Source organism: Metopolophium dirhodum, chromosome 1, assembly GCF_019925205.1.
Source record: "Metopolophium dirhodum isolate CAU chromosome 1, ASM1992520v1, whole genome shotgun sequence".
Taxonomy (NCBI): Eukaryota; Metazoa; Arthropoda; class Insecta; order Hemiptera; family Aphididae; genus Metopolophium; species Metopolophium dirhodum.
Genome location: NC_083560.1, coordinates 10,519,217 through 10,538,509, shown reverse-complemented (window position 1 = coordinate 10,538,509; position 19,293 = coordinate 10,519,217). Strand labels below are relative to the sequence as shown.

The 19,293-nt window shown below is 34.0% G+C and overlaps 2 protein-coding genes across 2 annotated transcripts; both read left to right on the top strand.

The window, feature by feature from the left end:
• Nucleotides 1–1,735: 1,735 nt before the first annotated feature.
• On the top strand, nt 1,736–3,469 carry LOC132950195 (uncharacterized). Its single transcript, XM_061021524.1, has 3 exons — nt 1,736–1,742; nt 1,803–2,504; nt 2,658–3,469. The coding sequence occupies exons 1-3, from the start codon at nt 1,736–1,738 to the stop codon at nt 3,467–3,469; spliced, it is 1,521 nt and encodes a 506-aa protein (XP_060877507.1).
• Nucleotides 3,470–4,443: 974 nt separating this feature from the next.
• LOC132950122 (uncharacterized) lies at nt 4,444–5,595 on the top strand. The gene has a single exon (XM_061021395.1). The coding sequence runs from the start codon at nt 4,444–4,446 to the stop codon at nt 5,593–5,595; it is 1,152 nt and encodes a 383-aa protein (XP_060877378.1).
• Nucleotides 5,596–19,293: the final 13,698 nt, after the last annotated feature.

Here is a 19,293-nt window from a genome sequence, read left to right as displayed (position 1 = left end):
TAGACTTTTTAGAGTGAATTGACCTATTATCAAACGTTTAGGTAACAACATTGTCCGTGCCCTCTCATTGGTTTTTTACGATATTTTAATTTTTAAGTGAGTTATGAGCATTTTCAAACATTGATATTGTACATACTGATAATTCATTTAAAAATTAAAATATCGTAAAAAACCAACGAGAGGGCACAGATAATGTTGTTACCTAAAAGTTTGATAATAGGTCAATTCACTCTAAAATCAAAAATGACAGCACCCTATCGAAACTAGCGAACAAAAATATGCCATGTCGTATACGTGTGAAAGACGGAGAAGACACATGCGGGTGCGACGTCCTTTTAATAATAATGTTCACTGCTAATATTAATTTAAACATATAGCCGGTGTTTATATAATATTGAAGTCCTAAGTAGTATCTAAGCTGTACTCTCAAAAGTTAGATTTTATAGTAGGTATTAAAATAAAAAACATCTTTTTTTATCTAGATAAAGAAGTACTTATCTAATCCCAACACTGCAGTTAGAGCGAATTGAGGGAGTTTGGCCATCCACAGATGGAGTTTTTAATTTTCCTTAATTTAGAGTTTTTTCGAGCCAGTGTGTTTGCCATTTAATTTTAATTATTAGTATCTGAGCGAAGCGATGAATGTATTGATTTTACAATGATGTGTGTTTTTTTTTTTATTTTTGTGTCTGTCATCACCTTTTAGGACAGTAAAAGTTCTTGGATTTTCTTCAACAGTAACTTTTCTGATAGGAAAGTGAATCTAGTTGGTACTTTGGTCAAAAGTAAAAGTTTCCCAGTAGTTTTCAAAAGCGACGTGAAAAACAAAAGAAAAATTAAGGAAAAACGGGAATTTTTACGCAAAATCTGTTTTCGAGAAAATCGATTTTGGTTTTTGGTGTAACTCTAAAACAAATCACCGTAGGAACATGAAATTTTGACTGAATGTTTATAATTGCATTTCCTATACACCATAACATTTTCCAAATATTTTGACTTCTTGAGCTGTTTACGGACATTGTCAGTTTTCAATTTTTTTAGTTTTTTTTTCTATAAATATCATTAAAATTTTATTTGATGGGTGAAAAGCGTGGAATTTTAATATAAGGCTCCTGATATATCGTTCTAATAGCAGTTGAAAAATATTAAAAATACATAGGCACAATTTTTTTTTTATAAGCAATTAAATTTCAAATTTTGACAACATTTATCAAATTTATAATTTATAAATTATTTTGTAGGTAGTTAAAAATGTATAAAATGTTTAACTTTTATGGCTAAGTATTGAAAATTTAAAACAAGGCTCCACGTAAATAGGTTATATATAAATTACTTTATTCACAATAATATCATCAAATATACTTGGTAATATCATAGGCTGACTGACCGTTTTCGCTCAGAATCGTTTTTCTTATACAATGATATTAACACCATCCATTAAAGTGACCCACTTGTAACCTACTGCACAGCAGAGCACAAGACCATTGGACATACAAAGGGTAAACAAATATGGAATGATAATATTACACTGCGTACAGACATTTTCTATAGCATAATATAATATAATTAGTAGGTATATATAAGTTGTTGCCGCCGCAACAGTTTAAATATTATAGATTAGGTAATTAAGAAAAATCGGTCACGGGAAGAACAGCTGGTCTCCTGCACCTAACGGAGCACTGGGATGCGTGGCTAGTAACGATAATCGTCAGTCGTTTGGATTCTGCTACTAGTCATGGCTGGCAACTAAGACAACACAACACTCAACTTCCTAAGTATTGTGACCTTGAGCAATTTTTTAGCCAGTCGATGTATAGCTTTCGAGTCTTCCGAAGCAACTTCTGGACCAATAAGAGATATCAGAACTACATTGGCCGGTGAAACAGCAAAAAAGAGCAATGCCAAAAATGTATTTCCTGAGACAAAGCGATCTTTAGTGGCATCATCCAATACAGTATCCTGTAAATACTGCACTGATGCTCATAAATTGTATCACTACGAGAAGTTCAAGGCCGCTACTATAAACACACGTCTCTCATTTGTTCAGGAAAAACGAATGTGTTTCAACTGTTTGACTCCTGGGCATATGGCAAATGTTTGCAGATCCACTTATAGTTTTCGGACGTGCAACCGCAAACATCATTCGTTATTACATCAAGAAAGGCAGCAACAAATACCAGAGAAGGAGCAGCTTGAAAATAAGCAACCTGATATAAATAAGCAACCTGATATAAGTCAGCAGCTATCTACCTCCGGAGTCGTAGTATCTGCACCAGTACCAGTGAATACCACCGCAGAAAATTCACACGTATTTCTTGCTACAGCATTAGTCATGGTTCAGGACAAAAATGGTGGACATCGACAGTGCAGAGCCAGCTTGGATAGTGGCTCTCAAGTCAACTTCGTTTCAAAGAGATATGCAAACTTACTGCAGCTAGCATGTAAGAAGTCTTCATTGCCAATAAGTGGTATTGGAGACAATCGTTTAAAGGCAAGGTCGTGCAGTGAGTTAAAAATCGAATCCAGAACTTGTGATTTTAGTATCAAGATTTCTTGTTATGTATTGCCTAATATCGTGGGGAATCTAGCGTCCTGTCCAGAGCCTGCAGATGGATGAAAAATACCAGGTACAGTGTCTTCAAACTTGGCTGATCCAGACTTTCACCGTCCTCAAAGTGTTGACCTACTTATTGGAGGTGGCTCGTTCTTCGACATTTTGGGAACAACAAAAATACCATTGAATATAGGTTCAGTCACGCTTTATGAGAGTAACTTTGGATGGCTTGTAACGGGAGAACTGCCTAAACGCCAAACACCAACACTTTTGTCAATTGGACAGACGATAGAGGAGGATTGGAAGGTTCTCGGAATCGTTGAGGATACAAGCTATGGTCGAACATCAAGGGCGAATAAGAGAAATCAAGAAGAGCTAGAAACAGTGCAACATTTTAAGCAACACACAATACGTGATGAGGAACGGCGTTTTGTTGTACGACTTCCCATCAAGGAGACAATCAGTGAAATAGGCGAAACCTTACCTATGGCGATCGCACGATTCTTAAATGTAGAGAAAAGATTGCAGCATGACGAACACCTGAAGAACGAATACATACGATTTATGAATGAATATATTAAGATGGGGCATATGGTTGAAGTACTGGAAAATTCAGTTCAAACGCAGAATCACTTCTATCTGCCGCACCATTCAGTAATAAAGGCATCAAGTTTAACGACAAAGGTTCGAGTGGTTTTCGATGCTTCCGCCAAGAGCGCATCTGGTGTCTCTCTTAACGACGTTCTGAAATGCGGTCCTACTGTTCAGCAAGATTTATTTTCTATACTTGTTCGCTTCCGTAAGCATCAATTTGTCTTAACTTCTGATATAGAGAAAATGTTTCGGCAAATCAAAATCGCAAGAGAAGACTGGGACCTACAAAGAATTGTTTGGAGATCCAGTCCTAAGGAATAACTTCGTTCATATCAACTCACTACAGTAACATACGGAATGACTCCTGCTTCATTTCTATCTACCTATTGTCTAATAGAACTCGCGAAAAGTGTCGAAAAGCAATTCCCGTGCGCTTCAAAAGTGATTGCCGAAGATTTCTATATGGATGATTTAATGACGGGAGCCGACACCGAGGATGACTGCTGTCAATTACAAAGAGAAGTAAGCACAGTGCTAGATTCAGCAAAGCTACCGTTAAGGAAATGGTGTTCCAATTCCGAGTTTGTACTGCAAAACATGTCTAAGTGTGTTAACGATCCCTTGTTTGTGTTGGATATCGGAGACGATGACACTGTCAAGTCATTGGGACTGCAGTGGAAACCAATTGCCGACCTATTTCAATTTGAAATCGTATCAAGATCCATGGAAGGTACATTGACAAAAAGAGCTATACTCTCAGACCTAAACAGAATTTTTGATCCACTCGGTTTCCTGTCACCGGTTCTAGTGAAGGGAAAAATATTTCTACAACAGCTCTGGTCCATGAAGATAGATTGGGATGCAAGGCTTCCGTTAAACATACAGGAAAGATGGGGTAAATTTTACGAAGATCTGGAGCGACTGAAATATTTATCCATTCCCAGAAAGGCCATACCTGAACGAACTGATATCATAGATGTACACGGTTTTGTGACGCATCCGAAGAAGCGTATGCGGCCTGTATCTACATTCGTTCTCAGAGCAGCGATGGAAAATGGCATTCCAGACTTCTTTGTGCAAAAACTCGAGTGGCCCCGTTAAAAGAAAATACAATACCACGACTTGAATTGAATGGTGCCTTGTTATTAACTGAATTGGCTCAACGGGTCGCTGATTCATGGCAAATCAATATTCATCAGTTCAAACTATGGACGGATTCAACTATAGTTTTAGGGTGGTTGAATAGCCAAAGCAGCCGGCTAAAAATCTATGTTGCCAATCGAGTAGCTCAAATTATGGATATTACAGAGGTCAGCCAGTGGAACCATATAGGCACGCAGGAAAACCCAGCAGATATCCTTTCAAGAGGTTTAAGACCACGGGAACTGTTAACGGCAAGATTGTGGTGGAACGGACCTACCTGGTTGGAAAGTGATGAGAAGGATTGGATCTTGAATCCGATAACCCATGATGATGAGCTACCCGAAGTACGCAAAGTGAAGCTAGTGCTATTAGTGATCAAACCGTTGAATAGTATATTAGAACACTACTCTGAATGGAATTGTATGCTACGAGGAGTTGCTTGGTTAACGGTCTATTCGAAGTACATGCGTAAGAAAATCAATGGGCCTCAATCCCTAACAATATCAGATTCGGACGAAGCGAGGAAATCAATTTTAAGAATGGTCCAAGCTGAGTGTTTCAGTAAAGAGATCTCGTCACTAGAAAGGGGACAAGAAGTACCAAGAAATAGTAAGTTGCGTAGTTTGAATCCCTTCCTGCGCGATGGGTTAATACTTGTTGGTGGAAGACTCGAGAATTCAGACATAGCCGATGGACAAAAACACCCTATAGTATGGCCTGCTAGTCATAAAATAACCAGGCTAATATTTGAAGCATACCATCTCGAGCTACTTCATGTAGGACCTCAGCTCATGTTATCTGAAATTAGTCGTCTTTACTGGCCACTGCTAGGTCGAGTAACCGCGAGATCAGTGGTATGGCATTGTGTCAAATGTACAAAGGCACGTCCACGTTTCAATCATCCAATTATGGCACCACTCCCAAGAGACCGAGTTCAGTGTACTAGACCTTTCACTGTCACAGGTGTAGATTTTGCTGGACCCATATATATTCGCAGTGGTTTGAGGCGTGTAGCTGCTAAGAAGGCTTGGATTGCTATATTTGTTTGCTTCTCAACGAAGGCCATACATTTGGAGTTGGCTGACGATCTTTCAAGTAAGTCTTTCATGGCGACATTTCGTTGTTTTATGGCTAGAAGAGGAAAATGTGCTAAGGTTTTTAGTGACAATAGCACAAACTTTGTTGGGGCTCAAAAGGAGTTAATTTTAATGATGAAAAAAGCCAGTGTTGATCTCGGCAATCCCGACCACTATTGTTTGAGCTATTACCCCATTACACACCCAGCTACTTCTCCACACTTTTAAGACCTAGGTGTTAGTGGGGCACAATATAAATTGGTGACCGGGCGTGCGTATTATTACTATACGCTCCCGGCCCGTACATAAGTATATAACTGCAACCAGCATAGGCGGAACACTGGGCCACTTTTCCCAATGCTAAACCTACGCGAAACGATTTTCTGAAGTTGAGTTTCTCTAATATGTTTTTAACCTTCGCAGTGTTGAATAAGGTTACCCGTTTACTGACTAGAAATATGAAAGTGTCCATATCACACAGATATAATATAGATAAGAAACTGATTATTATCTATATCTGACATCTGTGTCATATTGTGCATAATATATTCTTTATTCAGGTAACGACAGGTTTTTAATTATTAGTATCTATGATTCCAAGTATTATCTCCCGTGGTAAAGTTTTGTCCATGAGCGAAAGGATAAGCTTACAAAATAAAAATACGACTAGAGACTAGACTTAAGACTAGCAGCAACTTTGATAGACCATGAAAATATTTTTTAGATTTTCTTAAAATCAGCCCATTCAGCCTCCTCAGCCCCCCCCCTAAATACGCCCCTGTATAGACGTATAGTAGTACCAGTAGTCCAGTAGGTAGATACCTACTGACTACTCTATATATTATTACGGGGCGTGATTAGACTGGGCCGTAGTTCCACCTATGGCAACCTGCAGTGTCGTAACCTCAACATTTGAGCCCGCGAGTGATATTTTTAACGTCCCACCTCCATCTGGACAAGTATCTGAGATATCTCAAGTGGGTTCCTCCGCTTGCTGAAATTATTTCATACATTGTTTAAATATTATTACACTGTTTATTACTTGTTTTTCTTGAAAACCAAACGAGGTGACAGAAATATAGGTATCATAGCTATGTATGTAATACGTATTATTTTTTGCAAAACCCGTCAAAAAAGTAATGGAATTTAACTAATTCAAGGGTCCCAACCTTTTTAATGCCATATAAAAAACACGCAAAAATACTTAGGGTTTTTCGTTACAATTTTGTATATATTATGTAGTGTGTCAGTGTCTAAACATAAATTTCATACACTCGTCGACCGCCGCCGTACCTACTTACACCTCGCATGAACATTGCGTTAGTAAAACTCATACGTGCTACAACACAATTATAATTGCAGACACAATATGTTCTTAAAATGAAAATGTATGATTTAAATCTTAAAAAAAAAATGTAATACAAAATATATAATTTAAAGAAAAAAAAGTGTGCACTCTGAGCTCCCTAATAAGCGTGCGGGCCCCGGAACCATACCACTGCTGCAGGGTACTGCGACTGTAATATGATAAGAATATTAAATTGTAATATTGTCACTCTGAAAACGATTCCAATTCGTCGTGATTGATTGGCGAATGAACATTGCTTATATTATTACAGTTTAAATTTATAAAATATGTATGTATATTGTAAATGTTTTAAATACCCAAATAATTTAAGTAAGTTACTTCTGTTTTATTGACAAAAGAAATTGGCTGACGTGGGTTACGAACAGCACCTTACACAAGAGCAATGGGCGTCAAAGGATAAGTTACACCTGATACGATCCATGATGAGACTAAGGAAAAAAGGAACGTTGCCGCCAGTCTATCCGAATGGATGGCTTGCGCTCCTGGACTCCGATCAAGTCATCGTCAATCAAGAAAAGTACCTACGTGACGGCTCTAGGTAAGTTATAGTGTTCTATTTTCGGTAACATTAAATTTAAAACGCGTCTACACCCTATATATAGTATAGACTAAAGCAGGGTATACCTTGGCAGAAATTGGACAAAAAATTGTCCTGTTATTTTACATAAAGTAAATGTTACTAAAAACACCATATTATACGTCTCTAAAAAACTATATTTTAAATTATTCATTGTTTTTATTTTAAAATTATTTTATAATATTCTAAACGGAGCGATGAACGTAATGATTTATTTTATAATGATGTGTGATTTTTTATATGTTTTTATTTTTGTGTGTCATAACGGTTTGGAGCAATAAAATTGCTTCGATTTTCTTCAACAGTATCTTGTTCGATATGGGAAAGTGAATCTAGTTGGTGCATTCGGGAGGTCAAAATTTAAAGTAATAAAATAAAGCCTAATTAAAATTCCTAATAGTTTTCAAAAGCGCCGGGAAAAACAGCAATTTATTATACGCAAAATCGGGTTTTGTCAAAATCAATTTTGGTTCTTGGTGTAACTTTGACCGTAGATACATGAAATTCTCACTGAACATTTAGATTAGCATTTGCTATACACCATAAAATATACAAAATATTATATTTGTTTGGTAAATGGCTTTTAATACATTGTTACAATTACGTTTGAAAAATATTATAATCCAAAGTCACGATTTTTTTTGTAAGCATTTTCAAATTTTGACAGAAGGCGTAAATGTCATGATAGTATATGTGCAGACTATTTAGAGTTGGAAATTCCTAAAATTTTTTCTTACTAAAACTAAGGTTTTAAAATGTAATACAAGATTCCTTATAAAGTTAGATAACTTTATAAAAAAAAAAACTATAAAAAATTCAAATTTGTAGGAAATAATGTATTTATTTTTGTGATAAAAATACAGTTCAAGCTGTTTTAAGCTATTATTTAATATAACAGGACATAGGTATTGTTTAGACGACGACGTTGTCACACACTGTAATCACGGTTTGATAGGGCTTCCGAGTTCCGATAGTCGCCGTAACACATACTCTCTCTCGCAACTTTGCTGTACCGCGTAGTGTGTGTGCCGTGAACAACGGACGCGACTAAGTCCGTGATCGAATACCGAATGTACCGAATACCGACCAAATAGTAGATCCATTTTTATAGATGGAATTTGAATCCACCCGCTGCTTCACATATGAGTGGTCTATGGGAGGCAGCAGTAAAATCCGCTAAGACCCTCTTACATCGAACGATCAAAGAACAAATTCTGAACCTACGAAGAATTGAACACCATCTTTCACCGAATTGAGGCAATATTAAACTCACGTCCATTAGGTTCCATGTCATCAGATCCTAACGACCTCCAACCACTAACCGCTGGACATTTTTTAACGTTAGAACCAATCGTTACCATGCCGACGCCAGATTCAATTAAAACCTTACCAAAGCTGGGACTTCACCAACGCTGGAAACTAGTCCAACAACTGCAACAACATTTTTGGGAACGTTGGCAGCAGGAATACTTGCATACTATTCAAACCAAATCAAAATGGAATAAAATTGGAACCAACCTGGCTCTAGGGGACCTTGTAATTATTAAGGAACCAACTCCACCCCTCACATGGAAAACGGCTCGAGTGGTAGAAGTCTTCCCAGGAGAGGACAAAATAGTTCGAGTCGCCAACGTCCGGACCGCAGAGGGAAAAATTGTAAAACGTCCAGCGGTGAAACTGTGTCGCTTGCCATTAACTTTTGAAGGTAACTAGGTACCTTCAACGGGGGCAGTATATTTAGACGACGACGTCGTCACACACTGTAATCACGGTTTGATAGGGCTTCCTAGTTCCGATAGTTGCTGTAACACATACTCTCTCTCGCAACTTTGCTGTACTGCGTAGTGTGTGTGCCGTGAACAACAGGCGCGACCAAGTCCGCGATCGAATACCGAATGTACCGAATACCGACCTAATAGTAGATCCATTTTTGTCCGTGGCACCGATACCAGATTTTTGTGTAGTGCGTACCGACACTGTCACCCCGTGGAAACCGTCACCCCGTGGAACACTTCACCGTCTTGTTCAACAACCCCGTTCAGCGTCCAAAACCAGCAGTCGCCATCACGGTTTTATATACAATTATTTTATACCTATTTATATTTTCCTATGTTTGTGTTATCTTATTAGTTTTTAGTATTAATTTTGTGTTAGATATTTATTATTATTTCCACTTGCTGGCCAGCACTATTTTTTGTGCCCCCATACCATACGTAACTGATTTTGTTAATAGTAGTCCGTCGATTCATATCACGGCAAACTTAAGTACCGGTTGTTATTTTATTTCGTTAAAACCTATAGAGAACATTTATACAGTCCACTTATACCAAACAAACAAAACAGGTATAATGTTAGCCAGTTTTTTTTTAATTTGGTACCTGCTCTTGGAGAACAACTAATACGCAGTGTTTTCAAGATGGAGATTGGAGACCAATTAATGTTATATCATTACCAATTAACGATATTTATTCTTTAAAAACGTAATTTTCAATACTTCATAAAAATAAATAAATATATATTTTCTGTGCAAAAAGCCAGCGTTAAAAAAAATGTTTGGTGGTTCAGTTACTTTCCCTCTGTGGGCTGGATTTGGCCCGCAGGCCGCCTATTGGCGATCCCTGCTCTGGGAAAAAACAGGTTTTTTTCCGAAATTTTCATGAATTTTTCGGTCCCTATGGATTTGCGATACTTGTGAAAAACGAAAACGCTTGCCCGTGCATGGTGCAATACGCCTCCTTGGTTATATGAACCAAGTGGCTGTCGATTGTCGATATTTATACCTAATCCTGCCCAATAAATGAGTATATGGTTGGCTAATCTTTCTACACGAACCGGTCTTGAGAACCGGGTTGTTGGACTAATATAAATATAGTTTTCTAAGTTATATTTTACAGGTCCTAGAAACTTATGACCTGCGTTCATAAACTAACACAATCGAATACGACTTAGCAACGTATACAATAATTTATTTATTTATAAAATGTCTAAAATAGTTATGTTATTATACAATGCATTAAACCTGTTGTTGAGGGTAGTTTATCGAAGATCACAGGAGTATCGGAGTATGATTTGAAGCAATATTGATTTATTATGATTTAACATGACCGCAGACCGATATAGTCTCTACTTCGCGATTCTAACTCGACTGACTGGCTATGAAAATAATGTATAGGCTCGTACTCTACGTCTCCTGTGGGAGATTTCACACTCGTTGTCCACTTATTTGCCGCTCACACAAAAATATTTACCGCATAGCATTTTACAGGGAGATTTCACATTTTTTGTCCAAGAATTCTCCCCTTACACAAAATATTTACCGTATTTTAAAAATACGGGGAGTTTGCACACTCGAAATCAGTTTTGCCCCTTACTCAAAAATATTTACCGTGTACCCACTAAATGTTTTTTTTCCAACCAACCTTATTATAAAAACTGAAATAATAATTACTACATTCACATTTTTTTTTCATTTATGTTGGATTCACTGTAATTTATCTAATTAATGAATGTCCGTATTTTTTTTAATTTATATACTTTTAAGTTATAAGCTAATCATTTTTTTATATTCAGTTACTAATGATCCATCGTTTAGTCAAAGTTGTGTCTTAATTTCCTTTATTTTCTCAAAGTTTCATTAAATTGTTTTATAAGTTATTATTTTTATCAAAAATGAATTTTCAAAAATCTCAAATGATTTTCAATTATAAGTTTATCGTATACAAAGTAATCCGACCGCGGTTCTTCCAAAATTTTCTTCGTTTTCATCAAGATTTAAAACATTCAAATTATTCCCGTCAAATACTTCCCAAAATAAAAATCCATTGTCCGGATGTAGCTTAAAATATTCAGGAGTGGATGATGTCGTGGAATGCTTTTGTTGTGGACTTATTCTTCATAATTGGGAAAAGCTGGACGATCCATGGATTGAACATTGCAGATTCAGTCCAAGATGTTTATATGTATTATTAATGAAGGGTAATTAGTATGTTCAAAACATATTGAGTAAATATTGTAAAACCGAAGAAAATTCTGGATGAACCGCGGTCGGATTACTTTGTATACGATAAACTAATAATTGAAAATTATTTGAGATTTTTGAAAATTCATTTTTGAAAAAAATAATAACTTATAAAACAATTTAATGAAACTTTGAGAAAATAAAGTAAATTAAGACACAACTTTGACTAAACGATGGATCATTAGTAACTGAATATAAAAAAATGATTAGCTTATAACTTAAAAGTATATAAATTAAAAAAAATACGGACATTCATTAATTAGATAAATTACAATGAATCCAACATAAATGGAAAAAAAAATGTGAATGTAGTAATTATTATTTCAGTTTTTATAATAAGGTTTCTTGGACAAAAAATGTGAAATCTCCCTGTAAAATGCTATACGGTAAATATTTTTGTGTGAGGGGCAAACAGGTGGACAGCGAGTGTGCTATCTCCCCGTGATTTTTGTTACGGTAAAATCATTATGTTCAAGGAGGACATCCGCGCTTGAACGTTGTGAAATTACCACGGTGAAAATAAAAAGACTGTGAACATACAATTAATGTATACTACTTGTCTATTCTGTAAATTCGCCGAGTGTGACGTAAATGACGAGTCAGTAATCTGTGAATCGTTACAACTTACAATGTGTACACAGGATTGTCGTCGATGGCGGCGTCGGTGAGGAGTTGGGAGTGTTGCGAAGCCAACGGGTTCGTGTTCGTGTGGTACCACGCGGAGAACGATGCGCCATCGTGGCGGCCGGCCAGAGACGTCGAGGCGGCAGGCCGTGGGTGGACGTACCGCGGCCGCAGCGAGCACTACGTGAACCCGCACATCCAAGACATCCCGGAAAATGAGCGGACGTGGCCCATCTGCCGGCGCTGCACGGCCACATGGCGCTCGCTGGCCAGTACGCTGGGCAGGCCGACCGGTGGAGGTGGATCGGCGTCCACGAGTGGACGGTCGCGTGGCGGGCGGATGGCTCGCGCGGCCGGCACGTGGCCACGCTCGATCTGCAGCACGGGCTAGTGGTTTCGGCAAGTTTATCGTTTTCAAAATGGACGTGGAAGCGCAACAGGTAGGTACACGCCTAGTACCCAAGGCTGGGCATTAACGATTTAAAAAGTTAGAGTTTAGTTTAAAAGTTTATTTTATTTTAACTTTTTAACTTAACTAGTTACTTTTGGCTTTTCACTAACCTAACTGTTGACTTACTAAATTTCTTTTTTAATTAAAATGAAAATGACGAATTAAATTTTCATTTTAAGAAGTAATAATTAAGTTCATTTATTTTGTTTTTAATTTTATTATATTTCACTAATTCATGTCAAATAATATTTACCGTGAATTGTTTAAAGTAAAAAAATTATATGTATGTATGAATATAACTTATATGGAAATACTCTATAATGTATACAGTATAGCTGGTGGTCTAATTTAGTTTTGAATTGGAAACAATTTAAGTACGCTAGCGTTGTATAAACAAATTAACTTTTTTTTAACTTAATAAAAAGTTAACAAAAAGTGTGTATTAACTTTTAACTTAACTGAGTTAACTGATATAGTTAATTTAACTTTTAACTTTTTGTTATTGGTGCATATTAACTTACCTAAACTGAGTTAAAAAAAATATTTGACTTGACGAGCCTTGCTAGTACCTTTATAGCTGGTATTGAGGCAGGTTTTAGAAAATCATATTTTAAAATGCTGAGTTTTAGAATTCCAAGTTTTAGAATCACTGTGTTTTAGAAAATAAAACTTTTAGAATTTCAATTTTTTAGAAATATTTTATATAAAATGTTTTTTAATAATTCTTTAATAAAAATTAATTCTAATACCTAATTCTATGGTAAAAAACTAATATAATAATTGTTAATATTTAAGATTGTTAGCGCAATAGCTCTCATAAATTTATCTAAATAATAATTACTAATTAGAATAATCAACTATGCGTTTACATATTTGCAATAAGTTATTATTCCGTTGTAACAATTGTAAATATAAATATGTTACATGACACCTATGTATATAATACGAACTCTACTGTATATACGATTAACTGCTGACCGATATATTATTAATATTAAAACACACACATAATTGTAAGGCCTATGGCCAAAGCACACAATGTATTAGTAAGTTAGTTCGCTGTGCACCTTAGACCTCAATACACACTACGATTACCGCACTCCGTATGACTACGATACAGTTACATAGTATAATAGGACATAATTGATATAGTTGTGAGTATTAATATTTGTAAGTGTTTAGTAGACAATAAAACATAATTATAACTGAAAAGGAATCCTAGTAATTTAAATATATTTAAGATCCTGATATCTACATATCTGCCCCTGGCTACGGTATTTATATCTATAGGATCCTACGATTCTCCCTGGATATCTTATATTTAACTGGTCGTTCCCCCGACCACGTTACACCGTGTTTCATTGTACTTTTTTCTCTTGAATACTTTATATTTCAGCCAACAATTTAAAACACTACGTAGGTATTTGGTACGATGTACGGCACTGGTCAACTACTTTTTGATAATTCTTGTATTCGATCAGATATAAGATAATCACATATTATATCAAAAAAGAACTCTATCGTAAATTCTAATTCGATAATAGTTGGCAATATCAATCAAATAGAAACTTAATAACGATTATTGAGTAACAAAGCATTATATTTATAAACATTATGTACCTATTCTGATATTTCCCGTTTCCCAATCAAACATAAACTATTATTTAAAGTGGCTTCAAAGACATTCCACGTTTTTGGTAGAAATACAGGTTTAGTTTTTCTTTAATTTATATTCATACCGGCACCAACTCTCTTATACGAACCATTTACATTTTACATAATATGTGATATCGAAGTAATTCATTCGCTACAGGGATAATAGTTTGTTTTAAAAACTAAATTTTCTCGTAAACCCGTTCAAGGGGAAGGAATGCCAGACCATCAGTCATAGAACAAAAATGACTAATTTTGTCATCATTCATATATACGTTGTTTGTAAACCTAACTCCTGGACCTTACGAAATGTACTCTGGCAAAGATGGTAAAAGCACCCTCTAATAACTAATTCTGAACCAAAAACGTTATTAGGCGCTGTAATTACTGCCTTTTCAAAATCTAGACTTAACTTAATAATTATTAAATTTGAGACTTTTATTCCGTCGGACTTTTTTTCCTCCGGATTTTTGTTCGGGGATTCGTATATATTAATCGTGTAACTACATTATAAATACGACGTATTCGTAAAATTTACGTATATTACCATTCTAAGTATTTTGATAATTTAAAAAATAAAAATTTGTGATAATAACTAATAGCAATGATTGGAAGGTCTCGACCAACCTTAAAAACAAGTAATATTTTTTGTATAATTTATTTAAGTGGTAAACAGGTGCCAATAACGCTATAATTTAAAAATGAAATACGTTTGTTATAATTAATCGAACATGGGTGTTTCTACGCATGTTCTAGTTTTTGATATAAATAGGTACCTATCCATATTTGTAATCGCTAAAAGATTTGATAATTATGTTATTTTCTGATAATAAGATTTAATAGTACCAATAACTATACACTTGACCCCATATACATTCCTTATTTATACACAATTCAATAACAGAAACAATTTAAATAACATTCATAAAGAAAAATGCTAAGAGAACCGCCTTTACCTTAAAAGCCTTAACATCTTGCCCTGACTTAATTACTGAAAACTGATAAGTTGTTACCTATTAACACTAATAATAGCCTAAACCCATTGGCTATTAATATAATATGCATAGATATTAGATAGGCACATAATGTATTAGTACCTATATTTTTATACCTAGGTACTTGTTATGTGGATAATGAATATACATATTTAATACTAAAAATATCATTGTAAAATAATGTAAAAATGTAAGTGTAGTAAAATTTGTACAATCAAGTAGGTATATAACATGCGTGTGATGTGTTATAAATTATCATTAACTGTGCGTGTGTATGGACATAATCAAATCATCAATGCATAATAGACAATAGTTTTTTTTTTTTTTTTTTTAATATTTATTAGAATATAAACAATCTATACATGTAAGTACAATAAGCTTATGTGCTAAGAGAAAACATGGCATGAAAAATTGAGAAATAAGCCACCCACTGACGACACTTAGCATGAATTATTTTTATTTTTATTTTTTTTGCAATATGTTGAGATTAAAATGAATATATACATGTAATGAACATAGTATATTTAAAATTTATAATTGTATTAGGTCACGACACCATTTCCTTTTTAGCCTGCGCCTTGGATTCTCTGGGAGGGTTAGAGAGGAGAGGTTTTTAATAAGAGGATTTTGGTGGGATAGAAGTCGTGTGCGGAAGCGCAAGTAAAATGATTGAGCTTCTTCATTGATGGTTTTTAAGTGAAAATCATTATGCAATGTTAGGTTAGAAACGTATGGTGGTGCATTCGACAGACGACGAAGAGATTAGACAATAGTAAAGATAAAGTTATTAAAACTATATGTTTTGTATTTTCTCGTATAAGTTAGCGGTAAAACCAACAATGCCTACCGATATATTATGTATATAATATTATATAATTTAGTTTTTAGTTTTAGTTTTTCTGATTTAAAAAATGTACATTTATTGATTTTTTTATTAGTTTACCAAAGTAAGCATTGATTCATGAAAATCCTTAAATATGCAAAAAAAAAATTAATGTATACCTATGATTCCATGCCATACAAAATTAATTTTACATTAATATGGGTAGGTATGTTTGATCATTATAATAATACATTGGTGTAGGAAATGAAAGAGCTGATGCACTTGCCAAATAGGCTACTGTGTCACAAAATGCAACCCCATGCCAAGTTTATTCAATAACCGACATCAAACAAATAATTAAAAAATAATTCTCAATATCTGGCAAAACCAATGGAAAACTTCTAACGCCAAATTGAATGAAATTAAAAACCACATTCTCCCTTGGCCAAACAACACACTCACCAGAAAAGAAGAAGTAGTTATCAATAGGCTCAGAATAGGCCACACTGGATTAACCCACGCCTTCCTAATGAAGAAAGAAGACCCACCCATGTGCCCGACTTGCAACGATCCCATGGGCCATGACAGTTAAACACATCCTCACCGACTGAAGAAAGTACGAATTACAACGTCAAAAATTCAATCTAACTTACCATCTCGCTGAAAACCTTAACATCGAACAGCGTTTCGAAAATCGAAAAATGACCTCTCTAAAGTACCAGTTCAAGAACATTACCTTTCAGAAAAGATGCTATATTTGATACTTTTGAGCAAGTTTAGAGGGAGAAAAAGTTTACAGAATAAAAAAGGAAAAGAAATAAACATCATTGTAAAACCATTACATTCCTCGCTCCGCTCAGAATCTAAAATGTATATTATATTATTATTATAAAATTATTATTCAATGGATCCAAATGCATACCACTGGTATATATATAGTAGGTAAATTTTGTTAAATAGTTTAATTTATTTCTTGAAAAAATACGGGTGAGTGCCTCGGAGGCGATCGCCTCCTAGCCGTCTGGACCAGGTCGACACTGATGAGAATATTAAGGTATTCAGAAAATCAGAACACGTATTCGAATACTATTTGAATACTTTTTTTCACAACTATTTATTGTCAGCTTTTGAATGGTTGGTAATTAACATTTATTAGTTAATAATTAAAAATACATCGTAATCATAAATTATTTATAAATTATTTTGACCACATATTATGATACGGCCCATACGGGATACAACACATCGATGTTTATAAAAATAATCATATCATTGGCAAATATTATATCTCGTTCAAAGAATAAAATTAATGTTCATGATTTATAATATGTCTTGTCACAAATTTAAAACTATTTTTCTGGATCGGAAAAAAGTATTTTATAATGAAAAAAAAAATACAAATAAAAGTATTAAGAATACGTATTTGAATACTTTTTAAAAAAAGTATTTAAAATAGTATTCAAATATCGAATACAAAAAAAGCATTCAAATACTTTTATTCGAATAGGTACTTTACAAGACTGAATCGTATGATAGAAATTATAAATATTAAATTATGTTTTGCGATATTTTTCGTTTAATGATATTCCATAAATTACGTTTTGTGTTATGTTCTGTTTAAAGATTTATATATTTTTTTATTCGTTATGTTTTGTTTTGCGGATTTTATTTATTTTAAACAACGCTTTCCGTTATAATTACGTTCACAAATTTCAATCGTTTTTTGTCAAATATAACGTTATTATAATTGTAAAGTTCGTGAAGATCGTGTTTTTCAGAACAAAAATCGGACAAAGTAAACTATTTTCAAATTTGTTAAAACCTAAGGTATTTTGATCTAAAATTGACGGCAGTAGCGAGGCCTCTTAACTGTGGTACATTATTGTGGGTAGGTATGTTTGATCCACTCATTATAATAATATATTGTTGTATATACTGTACAAAAATAAAATATTATGATAGTATAATTATTATTGTACACGTCGTATAAACCTAACACTATGAATTGTTTATTGCATTGTTATACAATTATATTCATATTTTAATTACATTGTAAAACAATTACATTTAATGCTGAAAATTGCATTGAAAATTTTAAAATAAACTAGTGATGAATTAGTTAAAAAAAGCTATGCACTACATGTAATAAAAGTACATTCCCTATAACTTTAAAGTTCTATTTGGATATAATATAAAAATTCAACTAATGTAGGTGTCAATAAAATTAGGGCTAATTCAATAAATGTTATATTTTTCCAAGCAATTAATAACCAATTTATATATTGACCATTATGTAGGTAAGTATCTAATTATTAGGTAATCAATAAAAATTATGAATCCTTATATTTTTAAAAATTCATCATAAAGATGGTTAGGGAAAAGTATTTTTCATCCAATGAGCAACTTATTTGCGGGCGTGCCTGACCAGTTATGGTATTATATTAATATGTTTATTACATATGTACATCTATAATACACAACATGTTTATTGTTTATTTATTTCAGTAATACACATATTTGTTTTGCGCTTGAAAAAAAATGTACAATGGCAATACTAAAATATTGAAGTATAAATTGTTATTGCCTTATAGATTGGTCCTGGATTAGTGATTTTAAATTTTAAAACCAGTTTTGGGCCCATGAAATTGGTACAAGTTGTCACACCAGTCCATTAATTCAAAAAGTTGTACATCGTATCTACTGTCCAGTGTATTTGTCACTGTATGCTTCAATAGTTTTATTTATGAAAGCTCCGATGGTTGGTTTAGTCAGTTTAGTGTTAATTACTATTGTTTTATAATTTTCACTAATGAATACTAAATTATTATGTATTTTATGTTGTTACAGTGCGAGAGATGTAGTCATTTGGAACCACAAGAGTTACATTGAAAAGCTTTTAGTTTCAGAACAAGAATCAACACTCTTGGCACATAGAAAACGGTACAAACAATTTTATAGTGCCAATAGTATACAATTTAGTAACAGAAAGGAAACAATAGATTGGTAAATTAATATATTAATTTTGATTTGTCTGTTTATTTTCTTCTCATCAATGGAGAAACACAATATTCTGAAAATGTCAAGTCGTAAAAAATATACAAATACCTAATTCATGAATTATGTTAAATGAGAAAATAATTGTGAAATTGTGAAATTGTGCTCAGAGTAGTACCAATGTTTCTGTGAATTACTATAATGGATTTCAATTCTCTAGAAATTAGCTATCTATGCTGCAGCTGAATTAAAATCTGGAAACCGCCTCTATGCACAACAATCAGATCACAAGTGAGGAATTCCAAAATAATTTAAATAACAATTAAACTATAAATACAACAAGTATTAATTTAAAAATAAAGTTTTCTTATAATTATAAATAAGTCTTAGACATATAGTTTTATTCAAAAAAATGATTCAGA

What these genes read in the sequence shown, in the direction of transcription:
- LOC132950195 (XM_061021524.1), top strand. An exon ending in TTTAAAGGCAAGGTCGTGCA is followed by an intron (nt 2,505 to 2,657) that starts GTGAGTTAAAAA and finishes TGGCTGATCCAG; the next exon opens with ACTTTCACCGTCCTCAAAGT.
- LOC132950122 (XM_061021395.1), top strand. Translation starts at nt 4,444, where the DNA reads ATGGATATTACAGAGGTCAGCCAGTGGAACCATATAGGCACGCAGGAA.